At 34.9% G+C, this 22,623-nt stretch overlaps 4 protein-coding genes and 1 pseudogene across 5 annotated transcripts; 4 read left to right on the forward strand and 1 right to left on the reverse strand.

The window, feature by feature from the left end:
- Positions 1 to 366: 366 nt before the first annotated feature.
- LOC120158117 (40S ribosomal protein S14-like) lies at positions 367 to 1,963 on the forward strand. The gene is made up of 6 exons (XM_039169045.1): positions 367 to 482; positions 838 to 957; positions 1,042 to 1,087; positions 1,303 to 1,388; positions 1,475 to 1,604; positions 1,695 to 1,963. Exons 1-6 carry the CDS (start codon positions 480 to 482, stop codon positions 1,760 to 1,762), a joined length of 453 nt encoding a protein of 150 aa, XP_039024976.1. The 5' UTR covers positions 367 to 479; the 3' UTR covers positions 1,763 to 1,963.
- A 453-nt stretch (positions 1,964 to 2,416) lies between these two features.
- Positions 2,417 to 4,239, forward strand: LOC120158110 (annotated as a pseudogene).
- A 6,159-nt stretch (positions 4,240 to 10,398) lies between these two features.
- LOC120158111 (replication protein A 14 kDa subunit B-like) lies at positions 10,399 to 12,051 on the forward strand. The gene is made up of 4 exons (XM_039169040.1): positions 10,399 to 10,521; positions 10,919 to 11,176; positions 11,833 to 11,932; positions 11,972 to 12,051. Exons 2-3 carry the CDS (start codon positions 10,921 to 10,923, stop codon positions 11,895 to 11,897), a joined length of 321 nt encoding a protein of 106 aa, XP_039024971.1. The 5' UTR covers positions 10,399 to 10,521; positions 10,919 to 10,920; the 3' UTR covers positions 11,898 to 11,932; positions 11,972 to 12,051.
- Positions 12,052 to 12,566: 515 nt separating this feature from the next.
- LOC120158109 (cell division protein FtsZ homolog 2-2, chloroplastic-like) lies at positions 12,567 to 16,839 on the reverse strand. The gene is made up of 8 exons (XM_039169039.1): positions 16,698 to 16,839; positions 15,621 to 16,384; positions 14,692 to 14,991; positions 14,172 to 14,262; positions 13,865 to 13,989; positions 13,509 to 13,601; positions 12,884 to 12,949; positions 12,567 to 12,817 (listed from the first exon to the last, which is right to left on the reverse strand). Exons 2-8 carry the CDS (start codon positions 16,263 to 16,265, stop codon positions 12,692 to 12,694), a joined length of 1,446 nt encoding a protein of 481 aa, XP_039024970.1. The 5' UTR covers positions 16,266 to 16,384; positions 16,698 to 16,839; the 3' UTR covers positions 12,567 to 12,691.
- A 1,529-nt stretch (positions 16,840 to 18,368) lies between these two features.
- Positions 18,369 to 21,149, forward strand: LOC120158079. 2 transcript variants are annotated; one of them, XM_039169010.1, is made up of 6 exons: positions 18,369 to 18,530; positions 18,746 to 19,164; positions 19,554 to 19,838; positions 19,918 to 19,977; positions 20,744 to 20,773; positions 20,971 to 21,149. In XM_039169010.1, the coding sequence occupies exons 2-6, from the start codon at positions 19,003 to 19,005 to the stop codon at positions 20,998 to 21,000; spliced, it is 567 nt and encodes a 188-aa protein (XP_039024941.1). In that variant the 5' UTR covers positions 18,369 to 18,530; positions 18,746 to 19,002; the 3' UTR covers positions 21,001 to 21,149. The 2 variants fall into 2 exon arrangements, with proteins under 2 accessions (XP_039024941.1, XP_039024940.1); XM_039169009.1 differs by having other exon boundaries at positions 20,744 to 20,991.
- Positions 21,150 to 22,623: the final 1,474 nt, after the last annotated feature.

The following is a 22,623-nucleotide window of genomic DNA, read 5'->3' on the forward strand; positions in this document are numbered from 1 at the left end:
AATAATATAATTATTTTTTTAAATTTTTAAATAATTACAATAATTTTATTTTTTAATTAAATATATATCTTATTTAATAAAAAATGAAAAAATTTATATATATATATATTTTGTGTTGGGATTGATATATGTTTTTACTTAAAAATCGATTTGGATTGAATATTCCTAAACTTGATCGAATTGAGTGACTGATGAAAGAGTGTAATAATACTCAAGTCGAGTTAAGATGGACAAAAATACAACCTTGTTCGATCCTATCCATAATAGTGATTTTTATTTAAAAAATATAGTTTGAAAAGGACGCATTTACCCCGATATTAATATAAGACATAGAGGTCAATTTCGTCTTTTAATCAACGCGGCCATCAAATTCCAAAACCCTAACTATAAATCAATAGTAAATGATTTCATTGCCTCAGTTCGATAGCTAGAATCGTCCTCAGTAAAAGCGCTCTAAGAAAACCCTAACTTAACAAGCCATGGTAAGCATCTATTTACATCTATTACGATTATTCCTCGTTAAGCTAAATCTTGTTTTGTAGCTGAGAAAAAAAGGATCATGTTTTTGGTACATTAAATTGAACAAAAAGTGGGATTTTCCGGTTCAAATGTAAAAATATAATGAACTCTGAATTTCCTTTTACTTCTTTAAATTACGAATTAGAGTCATTCTCTAATTGTATTAGATTTAATATTGCATTTCTTGCTGAAGGTTATTTTTGAGATTGAATTGGAACATTGGGGCTTTTTTTTTAGTTTTACTAGTATAAGCCGTATTTATTGATTTAGGGTTAGATAGCATATCCAAGGAATTCATGGATTTGTGGTATCTTGTAGTCGAGGAGAAAGGTCAGAGAGCCGAAGGAGGAGAACACTGCCCTTGGGCCTGCCGTACGAGAAGGCGAGCATGTTTTTGGTGTGGCTCATATTTTTGCTTCGTTTAACGACACATTCATAGTAAGCTATATGGCTCTGTTTACATTGGTCTTCTTTCTTTTTTCCTTGTTCTTTATGTTTAAAGTGCCATCACTGAATTTACAGCATGTGACTGATTTGTCGGGAAGGGAAACCATGGTTCGCATCACAGGTAAGGTTTTACGCTGAGAACGTTTGTTGCCATTTTTGAACTTGTTTTGTCAACTGCCCAACTCCAATCATTTTCCAACGTACACTGACTAATAGTTCAAATGGCATTTGGACTCCATGAATTATTAATTAAGCTGTGCAACATACTTTCATGTTCATGTGCCGGTCTAGAGTTATTTTAGCGGGGAGTAATTCTTCAACTTATTTATTCCATAGGTGGTATGAAGGTGAAAGCCGATAGAGATGAGTCATCCCCTTATGCAGCCATGCTTGCAGCACAAGATGTTTCTCAACGCTGCAAGGTTTTATTAGCTTACCCTGGAAATTCTTGTGAAATATACTGTAAGTGCAGTGAAAATATTTGTATTCATTATTTTTTTATCTCCAGGAATTGGGTATTACTGCCCTTCATATAAAGCTCCGAGCTACAGGAGGTAACAAGACAAAAACACCTGGTCCTGGTGCCCAGTCTGCACTTAGAGCTCTTGCTCGTTCTGGCATGAAAATTGGTCGCATAGGTACAGTTCTATCATCTTATTTCTCCCACTTTATCACGTTGATTCGTTTCAATTCTTGTAAACTGACATTTATCGTTTTCTTTACCTTAGAGGATGTTACCCCTATTCCAACAGACAGTACCCGAAGAAAGGGTGGCAGACGTGGAAGACGGCTGTGAATTGTTGCTTCATATCTATGTTACTCGGCAGCTGCCCTCGTCTGCTGCAGTGCCTGGAGTTCTCTTTCTTTGTTGAACAATTTTGATTTGAGATTCTAGCTTCTTGCACGTTTATAGTTCCGTAATGGATTTTGATCTTTAAACGATACATAAAAAAGTTGTGGAACTCTTGAATCTATCTTGGAAATTAAGCTTTTATTTTTGATGTAAGCTTTTAAAATATGAGACTAAGGGTGTGAACAGAAGAACACCTATGCTTGCAAATCGTATTTGATTAAGTAATGATCAATACGAGAATCAAATTCGAGTACTATAATATCTAACTTGAATGACTTTCGAGTCTAATTGTGCTTTTCAATCATAATATATTATTGAATACGATACAACTTGATGGAACTTGAGTTTGAGCTTGGTGTAAAAATTGGTAAATAAGCTTAAATAGTTTGATTGTGTTGAGTCGAGTTTTAAGTTTTGAATTTTTGAAGAAAGTATATCGCTATTCAAAGTTTGACATGATTTAAATATGGATAAGACTAGCATTTGAATAAAAAAAATATAAATATATTTTTGAGTTTAAAATGTTTTTTAATCCATATCATTGATGTAATAGAATCTAATTGAAAGTAAAATGAAAATGTTATTTTGTATTTCATTCGTGGAGGAGAAAACAGAGTGACGGCAAAAGATGCAGATATTCGTGAAAACCTTAACCGGAAAAACCATAACTCTCGAGGTCGAGAGCAGCGACACCATTGATATTGTCAAAGCCAAGATTCAGGACAAAGAGGGTAACTTTCTCCCATTTCTTCTCTTTTTTTCTTCTTCAAAATTTTTAAACCTCTCTTTTAGAAGCACGAATTGATCATTTTACATATTTTTTAAACTTTGATGAACCAGCAGGAATTCCACCGGACCAACAACGTCTGATTTTGCCGGAAAACAGCTTGAAGATGACAGTACCTTGGCTGATTACAACATTCAGAAAGGTTTCTGTTCGTTTTTTTTAAATTTTAGTAATATTTCTGTGTTTTTGATTTGATTGTGTTACTTAATTGAGTTTTATCTTTTCTGGGTTTTTGTTTATGTCGACGTAGAATCAACGCTTCATCTTGTTCTGAGGTTGAGGGGTGGAATTATTGAGCCTTCTTTAATGGCGTTGGCTCGTAAATACAAATAAGACAAAATGATTTGCCGCAAGTAAGCTCCTTTTTCATTTCTATGATTTATACTGTGTGCATTCTTTAGTTTTTGTTAAGGCAAGACCTGGATACATTGAACAATGAACACAGTACTATACACGAACACGGTAACCGAAAATGATAACTAAAACACTAACATGACATGAATACACAAGTTGACACGAAAATGGTAATTTTAAGGGAACCTGTCGATATCGTATACAGCACAACAATTACACATGTGAAAGAATAATAAACTACAAAGATGACATGAAACACTAACATGACATGAACACAGCATGATTATATGCACAAGAATAACTGAAACACGAGTGTGACATGAAATATTCTAACATGATATGAATAGACAAACAGGCATATATGTTAGGTGCACTTTGCTTAGCCTCTAATGTTTGTTGAAACGGGATGTAGGCCATACGAGGTCAGGAAAGTGAATGTTAAACCATTCCTCAACTTTGTCAGCTTGTCTAATTTTGTTGGCACTTGATTTTCATGAATTGCACGGTAAAAAGTTCCAAGCATTTTTTCCATTTGTTTTTGTATTTGGTATATATTAACAACGGGACTACAAGTTGAACCCTCTTTTGAAATAAAAGGATGAAAAATAGGGCATCCTAGTTCCCAATATGAATATTTCCATTCGTTTTTTTGTCAACTGATATATATCTTAATTGCAGTTGATTTTCGAGGGTGGGACATGATAATGCTTTGCTTGTTTTTAAGATTTGTTCTATCTCTAATTGTTTTGGGACTTGATTTAGAAACCCTTTGTGCACTGTGAGGTGTTTTTGTGGAGATTGATGCTTATCTTTTATAATCATAGAATTTGAGCGAATGATATAAACTTGAAGGGTCTAGTGACGAGAATTACCTACTAGTTGCACTGATTGTTGCTTTGCTCTATTTTCTTAATAGATGGCAAAGCAAACCCAAACTAGGACGCTCAAGGGAATCCGGATCACCCTAAATCTGATTTGACCAAAAGCCAAAATACCCAACCCGAAATGCAGACTTGCACTGTGAATCATTGAAGTTGATGCATCTCATTTTTTGTTTGCTAGGTGTTATGCTCGGCTGCATCCTAGAGCTGTGAACTGTCGCAAGAAGAAATGTGGTCGTAGCAACCAGGTTTGTATGCATGCTCTGTATTTTCGGTTCTACTTGGATGCAGGGTACTAAATATTGATCTTTTTTGCAGTTGAGGCCAAAGAAGAAGATCAAGTAAACCATGACTATGGTGGTTATTTCATTTGCTTCAAAGAACTTAAATACAAGACTTGTAAAAAAAATTCCATTTGGCTCTTTGCTTTTCTATTTTTCTTTGAAATTTAATATCTTGATATCGCAGTTGAAAATTTTGAGTTATAATTGAGGGTAATATATACACTTTTGACTATGTTGGCCAGTTTTCCTTTATGGATTGCAATAATTCAAAGTTCTTCATTGGAAAATATTGAGTTGTGATCTCAATTAAACAAATTTATCATACAACATACTTTAATCATAATGTACCAAAGAAACATAAGTAGATCATTTGTACATATAACTTGTTTCAATCTTCAAGAATTCGCCTTGCTTTTAACTGTACAGCCACTTAAGTCCTTGTGGGACTCATTAAATTTATCATCCATCAACGGCAACTTTATGGCAGCCAACCTAGGTAATGTCGCTTCCTTTCCAAATAAAATACCTCTCCCTCAGGAGCCCCTTCAAGCTCTCCTTTGGAGAGAGACTTGGCTTTCACACCGGCTTCGATGATCGTCTTTTTTCACCGACCCTACTAAAGTAGAAGAGATGAATTCTCACTTTTCCGTCGTCTATAAATTTCCTTCAATAATCACCTCGTTATATTCTTTTATATCATTCATTAGTTATATATTAACAGTCCTCTATAAGACATCTTGATGTAAATAGTTAATATAAATTTAATGAATTTTCATTAAATATTACACAAAAAGTAGACTTATGAAGTTGGGTTTAAGAGCATAAATTACATTGGGAATGCAATCCTTGATCATGGAATTGGCATGGATCATAAAACGACAATTGCATCGGAATCAATATAACAACAATTTTAAAGCATTAATAAAAGCATCGAAACAACAGGCTGCTTTGTCTAGTGGTTTGATTTTTTGCTTCGGGTGCGAGAGGTCGCGAGTTCAATTCTCGGAGCACCCCTCTTTTTTCTGGAATTAAGTCCTTTCTGTCGCGGAATACGGTTATCGGATAGAGCAAAATTACAACTGATAATTTGAGAAAATAAAGATTAAGATAAAGAATACACAAATTTTATGTGGGAAACCCCTAAATAATATAGGGTAAAAACCACAGGTAGGACTGATACTGCTAGGACTCATACTGGAAGATAATTTGAAGTTAATAGGAAGAGGGGTAGAAATTGGCTTACAATCTTGCATGTTGAATCATGACAAGATCTTTTTCAAGTAATTCTTTTGTGAAAGCAAAATCTTCCTATTACTTCTGTCTCGGTGAATTTGCATCTCTAGAATCTTGTTTGCTGATCCCAGGTCATTCATTTCAAATTCCCTAGCCAGTTGTTCCTTCAATTCTTCAATATGATCTTTGTTGGGTCCTGTAACCAACATGTCATCCACATACAACAACAATATAACAAAATCGTTATCACCAAACCTCTTGAAATAAGCACAAGGGTCTGCATTAAGTCCGTTGTATCCAAGGCACATAATGAAGTAATCAAATCTCTTATACCAACACCTCAGCGCCTGCTTTAGACCGTACAGAGATTTGTTCAACCTGCAAACCAAGTTCTTCTTTTCTTTTTCTTCAAAACCTTCAAGCTGGAACATATAAATCTTTTTTTCAAGATTTCCATGAAGAAAAGTTTTTTTAACATCTAGTTGCTCTAGATGTAAGTTCAAAGTAGCACACATTATCAAAACTACTCGAACTGTTGTTAGTCGAACCACAGGAGAAAAGATTTCATTGAAATCAATACCTTGTTTTTTAGCATATCCTTTGACCATCAGTCTTTCACGATACCTCTCAACTTGTTTGTCACCATTTTGCTTGATTTTAAAGACCCATTTGTTACCAATTGGCTTCTTTCATTGTGGTAATGGCACAATGTCTCATGTATTATTTTTATGAAGGGCTTCAATTTCTTCTTGCATCGCCATCATCCACAGTGAAGCATCTGAGTTGTTTATTATCTCCTGGTATGTTGATGGCTCACCGTCCTCTGTTAAAAGACAATATGCAATATTTCCTTCTATACCAAATGGGATGTCTTCTCACACGATCTGATTGACGAGTTGTTGGAGCTTCAGAACTCTATGGTTCTTGTTCATCATGTGTTGGTTCTGCTTCAGAAGAATCTTCTTGTTCAAACTCCTTTTCCATATGTATTTGTGTAGTCTCTGACTTTCCAGTGCTATCATTGTCTTCTTTTCTTTGTAATTTGTCTTCTACAAATATAACATCCCTGCTGATGATCACTTTGCGGGTAGTGGGATCCCACAAGCGATACCCCTTTACTTCATCAGCATACCCCAACAATTTGCATTTCCTGGATTTTGGATCCAACTTTGAAATTTCTTGGCAGTTGTACATCACGTACACTATACTTCCAAATACATGGAGGTTTGAATAATCAGCTGGTTTACCAGTCCACATCTCCATTGGTATCTTCAGCTCTATTGCAGTTGATGGAGATCGATTCACCAAATAATAGGCGGTATTGACTTCTTCTGCCCAAAATGATTTTTCTAGGCTTGCAGCTCTCAACATTGCTCTTGTTCTTTTTAACAAGGTTCTGTTCACCAACTCTGCCACTCCATTTTGTTGTGGAGTGTTCGCCACTGTGAACTGTCTTTTGATGCCTTCTTTTATGCAAAAGTCATCAAATTCTTCACTTGTGTATTCTCCTCCATTATCTGTTCTGAAACAGTTGATCTTATTTCCAGAATCAAGTTTCACCCGCGCTTTGAAGTTTTTGAAAGTTGAAAACACATCTGACTTCTTCTTAATATGGTACACCCAACATTTCCTGGAATAGTCATCAATAAAAGAGACAAAGTATTTTGCTCTGCCTAGGGATGTAACTGGTGCTTGCCATACGTCAGAATAAACCAATTCTAGAACACTTTTGCCTCTAGAATTTGACGTGTTGAATTTCAACTGGTGATGCTTACTTGTTATGCAATGCTCACACAAAGTAAGTGGTACATTTGTTAAGCCTGGAAGTAGCTTTTGCTCCACAAGGACTTTCATTCCTTGTTCTGACATGTGTCCAAGTTTCTGTGCCATAGCATTGCAGAATCTGAACTACATGAGGCAACAGAGGCCTTTGCTTCTAGCAAAGTCTCTCCCTTAAGCATGTACAAGTTTGTTGCTATCTTTTCGCCTTTCATCACCACAAGCGCTCCACGGAACACCTTCATGATTCATTTATATGTTTCAATCTTGCTTGCATTATTATCCAACAATCCGTAGGATAATAATTTTTTTTCAGGCCTTTCACGTGCCGCACATATCGAACAACTTTAATTATTCAATCAAGCATCTTCAATTTGATGGTTCCAACGCCAACGATCTCTAAGATATGATTATTGCAATTATACACAGATCCTTCTGAGACAAGTTCATAATGATGAAACCATTATCTTCTTGTGGTCATGTGATATATTACTCCCAAATCAATGAGCAATATATCTGGAAATCTTTTTCTGCCTTCCATGGCGGTTGACACTTTACAACATAGAGCATATCCATAATTTGAAGTGTTTGCAATATTGCCTTGTGGATTGTAGTTTTTATTTAGACTACAACAATCCTTCTTCAAGTGACCCTTATTTCCATAGTTGTAGCACTTTAAATTCTTCTTGCTTCTTGACTTTGATCTACTATATTTGTGGCTGCTGCTTTAGCCACGTTCCGTTGATCTCCCTCTCATTGTTGTCAACGTTTCTACTTGTTGCAGATTTACTTGTCTGTCTTCCTTGTTCTTACGCCGATTTTCTTCTTGTAGAACAACAGCTGCAACGTCATCGAAGACTAGACTGGTGACATTACTGTTTGTCAAGTTGATGATGAGTTTATCATACGAATCAAGTAGACTTTGAAGTAGAAGTTCAACACATTCTTGTTCTCCTATTGTACATCTTAGGGATGTAAGCTGAGAAAATAAAATGTTCAGTGTGTTTAAGTGCTCCGTCACTGAAGTAGATTCTGGCATCCGAAGAGTGTACAATTTTCTCTTAAGGAAAATTTTATTGTACAACGATGTGGTCTCGTACAATTTGGTGAGATGATCTCATATCTCCTTAGTTGTCTTCTTCTCCTTGATGTTTGACAATACTTCATATGCTAATGCTAGATGAAAGTTTGTCATAGCATTCCCGTCCATTTCGATCCATTTGTTGACATCTATGAAAACTACCAACCTTTCACTGATAGCTGTTAGACAACCGTCATTCCTCAAGATGACCTTCATCTTCAATTTCCACAATGAGAAATTTCTCCCATTAAAATTTTCAATATCAAATTTCGTTGTCATAACTTATTTTACGGATAGCTCCCACTATTTCACTATCGTGAATAGTTATCTAGAACCTTCAAAGAATGGGTAATAATACCTTCTTACTTTCTTATGTTGGAGGATCCATTTTTTGGTGGCAACCACAAAGATAATAAGTAGATATTACACACTCAAATCTGGCTCTGATATCAATTGTCGCGAAATACGACTATCGGATATAGAAAAATCGCAACTGATAATTTGAGAAAATAAAGATAAAGATAAAGAAGAAACAAATTTTATGTGAAAACCCCCGAAATAATATAGGGTAAAAACCACAAGCAACGGTAGAAGAATTTCACTATGAGAAAATAGGAATTACAATTTCTGTCGATTTAACAAGGAGAAAAAAATGACAATTCTCTCTTAATAAAAAAGAGAAAACAACTCTCAAGAAAACTCTCTAAATTATCTAGTATTGAGAGAAATCTAGAATGATTTGGATGATTTTGAAGCTAAATGAGTTAGGGTATTTATAGTTAAAGCTTAAGGATTAATCTTATAAACACCCTAAATTGTAGGGACTAAATTTAAGATTTTACCTTTGCCTAATTTTCAACAATTAACACCCCTTTCGGTGCCCCCATTTTTGACTTCATATCTTTGCATTTTCGATGCATAATCAATCCAATTTTCAACACTTTCGCCCCTGTGATTTTATAATGGATTTTTAAATTTCAATCCAATATTTAAATGTTATTTACAAATTCAAAAAAAATTAAAATGTTACAAATTAACTTTAATTATTTAAAATTAATAGGTCTAATGATAATTTTAGGCCAAACTTATTTTAGTTCTTATCTTTTTAATATCTTTTGACTCTAGAATATTCAAAAAAAAATTGTGTTTCTATTAATCCTCAAATATCAATAACTTTATATTTTACACAAAAATAAATAAATAAAAATTTAAAATATAAAAAAAATATTTGAGTTAAAATCATAAAAATATAAAAAATCACAACAACAAAAAATTAACGTCAATTTAAGAAGCTTGTTACTTTTTCTATTAATTGATTGATTTTAGTGAAAAAATAAAAATTCAGGGTCAAAGGAGATAAAAGGAATTTAAGGAGTAAAATGATTTTTCAGAAAAGTTTTGACAGCCAAAATATCATTAGGTCAGTTATAAAACTTACGACTAAGTTGTTGAAATTAAAAGGAGTTACCAATTTCCGGTTGAAAGCAACGATTGGGACTTGTTATTCGGTTCGTTACTATGGTGCTTATTGGATCCAACGAAATGGATGGATATTTGGACCAGAGTACCAAGAAGTAGAAGGGACTCTAAGAAGGGGAAAACGCCTTCAAATGGAAGCGGCCTAAGGTAACTGTAGGCCTAGAACCATACATGATTCATCATGGAAGCCTCCACTGGCGGGGTACCTGAAACTTAACAGCGATGGAGGCCTAAACACAGCAACTGGCCTTGCAGTATGCGGTGTCATTAGAGATGAGGCCGAAACACATCAACTCACTCCTTTCCATTCTACATCAAAACACTCCAACGGAGAGCAAAAATGGTGTGGACATTACCTTTCGGCCTTCACTCTTTCTCACTGCCACCTGCAGAGATGACTACGTTGCTGCATGAAGATAGATGCAATGCTCAAATAGTTGAGCAGTAGTTTAGTGATGTTTTACTTCTCTCTTATTAAAAAAAAAAAGAAGGTAAAATACATATTTTACAGAAATTGTCGTTTTAAACAGGGCGCGCAATGCTCACACGCTGCTTTTCCCTCCATAATTTCATTTTGCCGCCATCAAGACCTCACTCTCGCTTTTCAAAGCCTTATTCTATTTATTATAAATCCTAAAATTCAGAACAAAAGGAAAGAAAAATTCTCATCTCTAAATCAGGTAATTTTTCTACACTGCACTCTGTTTGTTTTATGAGAAAATAAATGAAACCTCTTCTGAAATTTCATTTTTCTTTCAGATTTATCATCAATTAACTGTTCACGGTCATCAACTCTCACTAAACCTCACTACAAGTTTGATTCGGTACGTTCTACATCAGGTTTAAGTGAACTATAACGCACGGTTGATTAGTATTTATTTAATTTTCATTTCCTGGAAATGACTGTGAAATGAGTAGATCCGACTGAATTAACAAACTGTTAATTAGTTTGGCCTTCGATAATCTTGCTGACTATTCCTTTATGTTTCTCGTCTTAGATTTTCAAATGATCGTAATATGATAGGAGGCTAGATTGTTGATTGTGCTGGGATTTTCCCTATTAGGTTTGAATTTTGATGTAATTAGTGATAACAATTGGGTCAAGCTCCATTTTGAATCTACGTGTTTAGCTTTTTGGATTTACTGGAACAACTTTGTTGGAAATTGCTCTTGATATTGGTGAAATGATTTTTTTTGATGTTTTCGTATTTGTCATGCAAGATATGGATATTTCAAGCCCTGCAGCTTTTGTTAATGGAGGATTGCTACGGATGCACTTGGGACGTAAGGTGCGAACTGTGCTTCAGGTTACCCAGTCTGATATCGCATCTGTGATGGGAAAGTCTACGGATGGTTACCAGCTTGTTGCAAAAGGATCTCCACCTGTTCCTCTTACAAGTTATGTTGAGGTTGTTGGTGTTGCTGAAAATGAAAATACCATCCGAGCTGAATTATGGACCAACTTCGGTGACACATTTGGTATGCTTTTCTTCTCCATATGAAAATCTTGATCTATTTTAACAGTGCATATGTCACAATTTTTACATAGATTACTGCATTTTAGGCTACTGGGTATCACAACTACATGGAATTTCAGTTTGATTTTAGTACAATCACTTCTACATGTTTTTATAGATAATTTATTGAGGCAGCTGAATCAAAACAGTAATTGATAAATGTCTCTGATTTGCTTTTGGAAAACACTTTTCTGTTTTCACAATTTTGATGAGATTTGTTAACCATTGAGGATATAAGAAGAACAATGTGGTTGACTTGCACTGAAGATAAGTGCTGGCTGATTAACACGATGTGTCAATACCCGCTGACTGAAAAGATGCTGTTATTCTTTTTGGGTGTCCATCCGCCATTCGAGGTTTTGTCACTCGAAGGTGCGTCTCCTGAAGTTTGAACCCAAAATATCCCAATGGACTCTTGTATGTAGGGCGTCTTGGGTTCAAACTTGTGTTCACGATGCGTGATGAAATTGTATATCAAGTGTTCATTGCATGCCATATGTGATTGTTTTATAACTAAAATTATATATTGCCTTGGGTCCGTCTGAATTTCGAGCTATATCACTTAGCCTTTGAAGCCATATTCCTTGACATCTCTCCTGGCATTTTTAATAATGGCAGATGCATCCAGCTATGACCAACTCTGTCAGCTAGCAAATGGAGAGTTCAAACAACTGTTCCTCTAGTTTGCGCATTTTCTTTATCAAAAGAAAGCTTCTAGGTAAACAATCTACTAGGCACTATACGTCCATATAAATAGGTAGAATTTTATATGATAGAATATGCTCATTCTAGTTGTTTGATACTTCATGTAGAAGTCTCCTTGTATTGTTTGTTTTCGAGTAGCTATATTTCAGTATTCGACATTTTATGTACTTGTATTTCGTATGGAAGTATCCTCTGGTTCTATAACGTTTATGATTCGACCTCAAGCTGTCCTTCAACATTTGTCATTGCAATAATTTGTAAGGTGGTTAAATATTTGATGTGGGTTTTTTCTTGGTTAAAAATTCAAATGAGGGTCTAAATTTTTAGTATGTTCGGGTAAGAATTTAAATAGTCAAATAAAGATCTAAGGTTTTTGAATTTATTCAAATGAAGATCTGTTTTTTGAAAAAACAATATAGTGAGTACACAGGTTAACTTAAATGAGGGTCTAATGCTTTTTACAACATATTTTTCTTTATTCAAACCATATATATTTTCGTTCAGTTCTGTGTTGTTATTGGTGTCCGACACTCGTAACCGAACCATATGCAAACGTGGGTATTGCCGATCGACACTCATATCCGAATCATATACAAACATGGGTATTGGTGTCTGACTATCCGAAACATATACTGATTAGATCACAGTGAATAATCTCATCTCTGCATTTCTCAAGACTCAGTTCTACTTCTATACAAGTTACTTATAACATTCACTAACCTGAACTTCAAGGAATTTACTCGGCTTATTGAAAAAAAGTAGAGATGGTTGTTCAAGCTCCAGGATAGCGTGATCGTCCTTTCTTCTTCAGGAACTCTGGGATGTCGAATGAACTGCCTTTGTTGAAAGAAGGTCGATTGATTCCAAGGCCGGTATCTCCCTGTGCTACCTGGCCTGCCTGCATTTTTAACTGGAGTTCAGTATATATACAAATGAGAGATGAAGAAAGAGAGTTGAGGCATACCTGAAGGGGCCTTCCTTCGCTTTCTTCTTGACGTTTAAATCCCGTTGCAATTAGGGTTATACTTACCTAAATAAAGACCCAAAAATGATTTGTCATCAAATTAATGTTTCATATTGAGAACCGTGAATTTTGCAGTACGCTAAGACCAGTACATGGATATGGATGTATGGTTTTTTTCATGTAGAAAACTTTGAAATAAATTAAACATATAAGTTTATCCATCCGACACTCAAGATGCAGGGGACTTTCAAGATCAACTCGACAGCTATTCTAACTGTCCATGAGAATTCTGCATCTAAATTTCATTCTCATAGCTAGATATGTCTGAGACACTTATCACGTAAATACAAATTGGATACAGGAGAATCATCCCCTGACGTAAATGCAAAGGCATCTCTAATCGGACCAATATGTAGCCTTGACATTAAAGTTCATTCATAAGGCTATCGATTGCAGGTATTAATCCTACGTTTTAGAATGTTTAGTTCATAGAATGTTATCAAATACCCTAGCTTAAAACTACAGGAAGCAGGTCTACTCAACATATGTTGATCGAAATAGGTATTCGCATAACCATTTGTGAGTCGACTTTGGCTTGAGTACGAAAGAGACAAAATTAACTTACTTGGCCAATAAGTGATGGATCAATCACTGCTCCAAATATCAAATTGGCAGTTGGATCCACGAGATCATATATAACCTCGGCTGCAGTATTAACCTACAGAAAATTATTGGATATCAAATCATGTGTGTTGAAACAACCAAAACATTCAAGATAATCAAGAGCTCCATTGAATAGTATTTGAGATATGGTGCGACTGCTTGGGTTTCAATAACTCTTCTCCTATCGGGAAGGGCTCCACTTACATATAACCAACAATTTTGTGCCCAAATTCGAGATTATATATATATATGAAGTTAAATCCCCCCCTCCTGATCCGCGACAAAACACACACAGATTGTTAAGAGACGGAGTGGTACCTCAAACAAGGTTAAATCAGTTCCACCAGTAATGTTCCACACAATACCAGTAGCTCTTTCTATACCAAGATCTAACAAAGGTGATTGGATAGCATTTAGTGCAGCATCTCTAGCCCGTGTTTTCCCTGCAAACCAGAAACAAACAATTACAACAGAATAACCAGTTCGGAACCGAGTTTTCAACTTCTAAATTAGAATAGATAAACTACAGTCAGATGGTCGAAAAATAAAATAAAGACCGAGGTATGAACTTTATGCATTCAAAGTCCAAGCGTCGAATGTAAATGCTAACGATCTCTTTGATTACCAGTTGCAGTTCCGATCCCCATCAGTGAAGAACCTGCATTTGCCATTATAGTTCGCACATCTGCAAAATCCACATTGACTAGCCCAGGAATCTGCAATGCAGAAACACACAACCGAATTAGAGTGCAGAAGTATGGTGTGAACCCTGAAGCTCGTAATGCTTCGAGGTTTAACTGCCCAAAACATTACACATATGAACAGGTAGTCACTCTGATATACTGATTTTTGTAAAGCTCCAGGGTTCCATTCTATAGTTCTGGAATCAATGGATTTGGTGGTACCAAGGTTTATGACCAATGTTATCCGGACTAAATAACACACCGAGTATAGAGCATACTTGATAACAAATCATAGATTTAGCAGCACCGATGAGTATGACCAAAGCTATTATTAATCAGAAAATGGTGCTAGATATTTCATCAAAAAGTGCATCCACAAGTATTAGATGGGTAAAGAGTATACCAGTTTTACCACCCAAAGCCTAAGAATACAAGTATCTTGGAGCATTCCTTAATCCATACCGTAATTATATCAGAGATGCCACGAACACCTTGACGAAGAACATCATCAGCAAGATTAAAGGCTTCAGTTACTGGAGTAGATGGTGAAACTGCAGTTAACAATTTGTCATTTGGGATAACAATTAGTGTGTCAACATTTTCTCTCAGAGCCGCAATTCCTTCCTGTGCTTGAACAGCCCTCCTTCTTCCCTCAAAAGAAAAAGGGGTGGTGACAATACCGATAGTTAATATACCCATGGACTTTGCAACCCCTGCAATTACTGGAGCTCCACCAGTTCCAGTCCCTCCACCCATTCCAGCCTGTAAATGCAAGCTCAAAGTCCAAGGTAAAAATGTTAAAGAAAGATACTAGAACACAAAAGAAAGATAAAATCTTACATGCTCATTCTAATTCTTAACTCAGAAAACATCAATCTATAAGAATGCCACATGCAATCGTACCAGAACAAAAGGTTTCACAAATGGCAATTTCGATAATAAAAGTAACAGGAGCAAGAATGAATCATGAGTGAAATTAGTTCATGAACCATCAAAGTATAAGACAAATCAAACTCTAGGAAACAGTATGATCAGATATAACGATGTTTAGCAAGTAATAACAAGTTTGCGAATTGTGATTGCAGACATAAGACATGACTTTTACCACTCGTTCCTATAGACTTTGCACATAACTCATTAACCATTAGTTGAATGAAAAAGTTTCATGAAGCATGAATTCTCGTATCTGTAGCCAGACTAGTTGTGTTTATCATATGACCAATGAATATTCACTATAAATCGGAAGCTTGAAAGATTTTCTTTGACGGATATTCCAAAAAGAAAAACTAAAACCAGAGATAATTTGGGTTGAAATCACTCACGAAATCAGTATAGTAACGGTACACATCATAATCGAAATTCTACCTAAATGATCTAGGAAGGGAACTTACAGTAACAAAAACCATATCAGCACCATAAAGTGCCCCTTCTATTGACTCCTTGCTTTCTTTGGCAGCATTCATCCCAATCTCCGGGTTTCCACCCGCACCAAGACCCCGAGTCAGCTCCTGACCAATTTGCAAACGGTTTCCAGAAAAGACAGGTGACAGTTTCAGGGCTTGAACATCAGTGTTAACAATCCAGAACTCGACACCCTTCAATGCACTCTCTATCATGCGGTTAACAGCATTTGACCCACCACCTCCAACACCAATTACTTTGATCTTGGCTTCATTGTAATTACTTGAACCAGACACATCTTCTAAGCTTTCAGGACTAGAGCTATCTTTTCCCGGGCTGGTGATTATAGGGTTCCCTTCCCCCCTAAGCATTGAAACTTCTGGATGCATATGCAGAAAAGGGTCCTTATTTTGGTACGGACTGACACTTTTAGAGTTGGATGAACATCTAAAATGAGCAATGGTAGACCTTTGGCTCGAACTCAAAGACCCACTTTTCCCATCACACATTTTAAGGCAGCTAAGTTTTCCTAAAGGGTTCTCCTTTAACACCCTCCCTCCAAGAACATTAAGTACCCCCATTGATCTAGCATCTGCAGGTCTAAAATAAGGCGATATCGATATAGCATTCGCCATTTTACCACCACCAGTAAGAAATCAGATCTTACTTCAGCTATGACTCTATGACACAAACCAGAAAACTAATCCTAAACAGCTTCAATTTCGAGTTTCAAAATCGAAGTTTTCGTTTAAACCTGCATAAAACACACAATCAAGCCAAAACTACATTAAAAAGGATTTAGAAATTGACCCATTAGCTCAAGCACGATCGTTACTCACTTAGAAGCAACACCTTAAAACTAAAAAAAAAAAACTCAAACCCAAAGATAAATGCTGAAACTGCAATACTTTTTCTAGATTGAACAGCTCAATGATCTTCTAAATGTAAAGAATAACATCAAACAAATTGCAGCTAAAACCCAGAAATAGGAAAATGACAAAAATGCAAATGGAATTGAAAAAAAAATGGCATCCGGGTTTCGTTTGAGAAAGAGGAAAAGAGAAAACCTGAAAGAAATGCAGAGTCAAAGATAACAGAGACAAGAAAGTTCGGGCTGGAAATTGGAGAGATGTGGAAGGGGGTGGTTTTGGCTATGTGAATCAGTTTGTCAGGTTGCAGTTGATAGGAAAAAAGACAACAATTAAAACCGGATTTACGAATAGTATTCCAGGGTTTAACCGGGTGTGAATTTATGGCCCTTTTCAATTCTTAAACCCTCTTTTCTTTCTTTTTCTATGTTTTCTCTTTTGGAACCAGAAGTCTGTGGTCTTTTTCCCCGGTTCAATAAATGGTTCGGGCTGCTCATTGAAGTGGTGATTTGAGTGATGTTAACTCCAAGGTTGATCGAATTAGTGAAAAAGAAAACATGGTATAAATTTAATCGAAATTTTAGTATATTTATTCTATTTAAATTTGAAAAAAAATTAATTGATTTAAAATTTAATTAATTTTTAAAATGAAAATAATACGATTGTATTAATTCAACTCAACTTGATATAACTATATATATATATAAAATTTTCATTACAACATAGTCACATGCCATTACAAGATAAACGATATAGTTAATGTGTATTTTAGTACAATTTTTTTTATATTGGATATATAAATATACACATCATAATACCATCTAAACTATGTGGAAAAACATGTTAAAAAATTTGTGCATTGAAATTTTGTTTCTTAATATTATGAATTTAGGTTGCTGAATTTGTTTTTCTTTAAATGAGATTTAGGTTATATTTATTAATGGAGTGTTGGATATTTAACTTATATTCTTTTTGACAATAATCTCTAAACCATATAGTTAAAAGCTTTCATTTGTAATTTTTTTCCTCCCAGATTATGAGTCCCTCGACTATATGATATTATTATGCCATCGACTTTTGAATGTTACAAATAGTTGATGGACTCAATAAAATAGTACCCTATAATCAAGAGACATTTTTATTACTTTAGATAGTCGAATGACACAACAAAATAATACTTTATACCTAAAGAAACTTTCATGTACTTTACCCTATATACTATGGAGATTAGAATAAATGGATTATATTTAGAGATAATGGCTAAAAATTCTTCAACGAATAAAATGAATTTGAACAACAAAATTCTAATTAGATTTCATCTACTCCTATTACTTAATAAGCCAAATTACACAGTAACAAAAGTAGAGAATCTATAAAATAATTAGATTTTTTTTATCCAAAACACGACTGTTCTAAATTTATTCTAAAAGAATGTACAAGTGCATAACTATATGACATGGAAACGTAAATCTACCACCTTGGATCAAATCATGGTCTCTCACTTTTTTTATTTGATTCTATAACACCTATTAGCTTGAAGTTGAGGAAGAAAGATAAAAACACCCAAAAAGATGGATATGAGTATTTAGGTTATTTGTTATTTTATGAGTTAATATATACTTCTGACTCGTCGTTAGTCAATAACAACCACATTAGCTATGTCGTTTATTTTATAACGACAATGGGCCATTTTGAAATCATTTAAATAGTTATGTGATCTTATTTTCAAAATTAAAAATATGATGATCATATCGATACCAACTCCATAGTTAAGTGGTCATTTGAGTAGTTTACTCATTAATTTTTATATTTTGCCCGCAATTATTGACTTTGGTTGATGGCTGTCCGGTTTTGTAATCGACTCAACCGTGCTCGCTCGAGCGGCTGTAGCTGCTAATGGCGCCATCGAGTGAAGAGTCCGCTTCTTATTTACGCCAACTTGAAATCGCGCGATTTCTCTAACGGCACTTCTCCTTTATTTAAAACCCTGCCTATTCTCTTCTCTTCACTTCACTTCACTACATCAAATCAGTAAGCGTTTCTACTGAATTTACTCATTCATTTGTCATTATCTTGCTTTGGATTTTGCATGATTTACTTGAGGAATTTTCTTTTCATTTCGTATCGTTTTCCTCTTTGTTAGTTTATAATTTCGATGTCGTTGATTTGCTTGGTTCTGTCTATTTTTGTTCCGAAGCTGGAAAAATCGTTAGGTTTTTTTATTGTTTTCTGAATTAAATTCACAGATCCGTTCAATGTGAGCAGCGATGACAATTTTCTGGAGCAGTTGTTCGCTTACTCTCCTAGTAACGATTGCGATTCTCTTACTGGACCTACGGGAGTCCTTCCATGGGTTGAAAATGAGACATCCGAAGCCCCGGATGCCGTGAACAGGCCACCATCGTTGCCCGATGAAAACCTGGTGAAGTCGTCGAGCCCGATCTTCGGTGGAAGCCGAGAATTAGTTTGTGCTATCTCAGCGGAAACTAAAGGAAAAGGCACAATGAAACGGTGCAGGCGCCGGGGACCCGGGGAATCATCACCTTCAAGGAAGCGATCAAAACTGACAAGGGAAGCAAATAATTTCGGAAAGCTTATCGATGGAAAATCTGTGGCGGAGAGTGCGAAAATTTTAACAGATCGACTCGCCAGAAAGATAAGCAATGTAAAGTCTCTTAACTTAGTGCTCCGTATTCAATTCACATTACTGTTATTTATTATATATAAGAATTATAAGAATTATAAAGAATGGGATTCTGCTTTATAAAGCAAGGGTTAACCACATATCCTTGCGTAAAAATGTTTCAATTTGTAGGAATTTGCTCTGGGTTTGTATTGATCCTCGGCAAGTAAAACAAAGGTTATCCTTTCCTTACAAGGTGCCTTTTTCTCGAAGGAAAACTTGAATGAATTCGTTTTTTCCTGCCCTCCAATGTCCCTATATTGTTTCTTAATACTTGTTTTGTGTGTACATTTGATGATATGAAGGAAAATGACAATGTCCGGTTGTTGTTTCTTAATACTTGTTTTGTGTGTATATTTTGCTATATGAAGGACAGGGCTGCAGATATGGCAAGTATCTTATTCGTAGTTAAGCTGATGATGGATTCAAATTCCTGTTATCTCTTACCACAAGTTCTCGGATCACTCGATCAAATCAAAATACACTGGCCAATGCGACTTGATATCCCAGTGCGATCTGATATCCAAGTCATAAAGCAAAATGTCAAAAGAATTGAGGACGAGTTCAGGAACAGCCGTTTATCAGAAGCTCAGGCCAAGCTGGAGTTGATCAAAGAGGAAAAGGTGATGAAAAACTTATATCAACAACGAGATGAGGTATCCTAACATTTACAAATCTAAGTTCTAAGTTTGATTTCATGATCTAGATCAATAACTCTCAAACTTGGTTTTTCAGGACTTGAAAGAAGTGCAGAATCAAGTTCAGAAGCTTGAGGCAATGTTCATCGATAACATGGTATGCATATTTCTTATTATTGATTATAACCGACATAGTATTAATTTTTTTTTTATTTATCATTTATAAATCATGAGCTAGACTTGTTTCTAGACTTAGCAAGAAGCTATATTTATCTATGTTACTTGAGTGGGAGTGTTGAGTACAGATTTATACCAGACTTATTATGTTCATTTTTTGTGCGAGGGTGTAGATAGAGGAATTTTAGATTGTCATATATCTGAATATCTGTCTATACATTAATTCCCCCATTCACTAGACTTGTTTTTAGACCTAGCATAATGTCATTTCAGCCATGTTTCTTAGTTTCAGATTCAATTCTCGAATATGGGTTCATTCCTAATATGGGTATGCTGAATTTTAATTTTTTTTTTAAATGAATTTGGTGAACCCGGGATAATCATTATAGTACATATGACTGAATATAAGTCAAACATGGACAATTCAAGCAAAATGAAGAGTTGAAACAACTCGAATTTCCTGTCTGACCAGACAAGAAAACCTAATGTTTAAGACTCCCCTGCTTTTGTTTTGCATGTACTTTTGCTTCGAAAATTGCACATATTGTTGAATCTTTCTATTCATGACATACATGCATGAATTTATAAACATGAAGGTGCTTTCTTGTGAAATGTGTTCTACATCCATATCTCTTGTGTGTCTGTTTTTGGCAATATATCCAGATTTAGTGTTTTAAGTCAATTCTTAGACTTGCACTTCTTTGCATACCTCCTCGATCATTTATATATACTCTTTTAACTTTCAGGATTTCAGCGTGGAGACTTTAAGAACAATGGTATGTTATCCATATATATATATATATATATCTTGTATATATTTAAGTGTAGACTCCATAAGTATTAAAGTGATTGACCAAAATATTCTTACGATTTATACAGTAAATAAACTCCGAATCTGAATCTTCAAATTTTAAGTTTATAAAGGTAAGGCTACTATAAAATTATGACTTGTTTCTTATGTTGGTTGTGCTAGCTTGCTTCATTAATTCCATGGATGATGTGAAAGGAACTACTACAATTGATGATCCTGTAATAAGTGGCTGAGGTCGTTTTGAATCAAAGGGTGTTTTGTAGATCACCATATGAGCTTCAATTTGGCTGAACTCGTACTTTTCTCTATCTAAAATGTACGGTTTTCGTATCTGTACTCGTTAATCCGTATTTTGTTCATGTATTTTATGAATTATATTGTGTTATTATCGTATTTGAGATGTTTTATATTCATATAAATTTTTGATTTTGTATCTTAAGTTGTTAATTGTATGGTTTTTATTATATGGTATTTAATATTGCTGTATTGTAATCGTATTTAAAAATGTTTTGTATTCGCAAGAATCAAGTGATTTCAGTGGTTAAGGGATTATTGTTAATCTCTTCAGGTCTTGAATTCGAGCACCACGTATGCAGAAGTATGAACGTTCATTGTCAAATGGTTAAGAATCTTTGAATATGTACTACCTTATATTATATTACGTGACTCAAATATTAATAAAATTAATCATGTTTATAGAGATAATGGTGGAGTGACAAAAAGTCAATCTTCAGTGATCAAATTTAAAAAAGAGGGTAAAGTATATAAATGATCATTGAACTTTTCAAGTACTTGCATTTAGGTCTCCTAACTTTCAAACTTGTAACACAATCATCAAACATTTAGTTCGTTTGCAATGTGGTCATCGACGGAACCGACCATTTCACTGTCGTTAGAAGAATATGACGTGGCACGTGAGAAAACTATTTGCAGCTATAAAAATTAGGGTAAAGTATATAAATGGTCACTGAACTTTTCAGGTGCATGCATTTAGGTCCCCAACTTTTAAAATTTGCAACACAATCATCAATTACATTCTAAACCCCAAATTTCAAAATACTTCAATTATATTTTAAACCTCAAATTCCAAAATACTTCAATTACATACTTAGCCTCAAATTCATAATCCATTCTCAAAATCTACCATATCAAACTAAACTTGAAGCAGTAACCCTAAACCCTCAAAACATAACTTTAAATGCTAAATTTCCCTACCAATTAACCTAACATAATCAATAACAACAAAATCCCCAAACAAACCACCCAAATCACTCGCTCAAGCCTTTTTCCTCTCTCCATGGTTCTCATCTTCCTTGGCAAACCAACAATAACAGTACGTGAATGTGGATTTAATGGGGGATCATACTAAACAAAGAAATTACAATTTCTCCTAGAACGCCCATAATTAACGCATCCAAAGAATCTTCTTCCAACATTCTTATTCGTCCAAGTTGTGCGTAAAATAGTTGACATTCCACAAAAACAAGTTGGGATTACATTTGATGGTGTATCCATTGCTTGCAATTGTTGACCAAACAAAGAGAAGAAGATGAATTTTGTTTTTTAGGGTTTAAGGTTTCAATTTGGGGGAACAAAATCGGGTTTGTTGTTTTTAGTATGATTCACTTGAGGATTTATTCAACTACAAACGGTTTCCTCACATGCCACGTCATCTTCTTCTAACGACAATGAAATGACCGATTACGTCGGGACCACATTGCAAACAAACTAAATATTTGATGACTGTGTTGTAAGTTTTAAAAGTTGAGAAACCTAAATGCAAGCGTCTGAAAAGTTCAGTTACCATTTATATAC

The sequence above is a fragment of the Hibiscus syriacus genome, unplaced genomic scaffold (assembly GCF_006381635.1).
Source record: "Hibiscus syriacus cultivar Baekdansim isolate YM2019G1 unplaced genomic scaffold, ASM638163v2 tig00111303_pilon, whole genome shotgun sequence".
Taxonomy (NCBI): Eukaryota; Viridiplantae; Streptophyta; class Magnoliopsida; order Malvales; family Malvaceae; genus Hibiscus; species Hibiscus syriacus.

What these genes read in the sequence shown, in the direction of transcription:
- LOC120158117 (XM_039169045.1), top strand. An exon ending in CGTTTAACGACACATTCATA is followed by an intron (nt 958 to 1,041) that starts GTAAGCTATATG and finishes CTGAATTTACAG; the next exon opens with CATGTGACTGATTTGTCGGG. An exon ending in AACCATGGTTCGCATCACAG is followed by an intron (nt 1,088 to 1,302) that starts GTAAGGTTTTAC and finishes TTTATTCCATAG; the next exon opens with GTGGTATGAAGGTGAAAGCC.
- LOC120158079 (XM_039169009.1), top strand. Translation starts at nt 19,003, where the DNA reads ATGAAACGGTGCAGGCGCCGGGGACCCGGGGAATCATCACCTTCAAGG. An exon ending in TCGCCAGAAAGATAAGCAAT is followed by an intron (nt 19,165 to 19,553) that starts GTAAAGTCTCTT and finishes TGCTATATGAAG; the next exon opens with GACAGGGCTGCAGATATGGC. An exon ending in CAATGTTCATCGATAACATG is followed by an intron (nt 19,978 to 20,743) that starts GTATGCATATTT and finishes TTTAACTTTCAG; the next exon opens with GATTTCAGCGTGGAGACTTT.
- LOC120158111 (XM_039169040.1), top strand. Translation starts at nt 10,921, where the DNA reads ATGGATATTTCAAGCCCTGCAGCTTTTGTTAATGGAGGATTGCTACGG. An exon ending in CAACTTCGGTGACACATTTG is followed by an intron (nt 11,177 to 11,832) that starts GTATGCTTTTCT and finishes TAATAATGGCAG; the next exon opens with ATGCATCCAGCTATGACCAA.
- LOC120158109 (XM_039169039.1), bottom strand. Translation starts at nt 16,265, where the DNA reads ATGGCGAATGCTATATCGATATCGCCTTATTTTAGACCTGCAGATGCT. An exon ending in CTGATATGGTTTTTGTTACT is followed by an intron (nt 14,992 to 15,620) that starts GTAAGTTCCCTT and finishes TTGCATTTACAG; the next exon opens with GCTGGAATGGGTGGAGGGAC. An exon ending in GCATCTCTGATATAATTACG is followed by an intron (nt 14,263 to 14,691) that starts GTATGGATTAAG and finishes TCTGCATTGCAG; the next exon opens with ATTCCTGGGCTAGTCAATGT.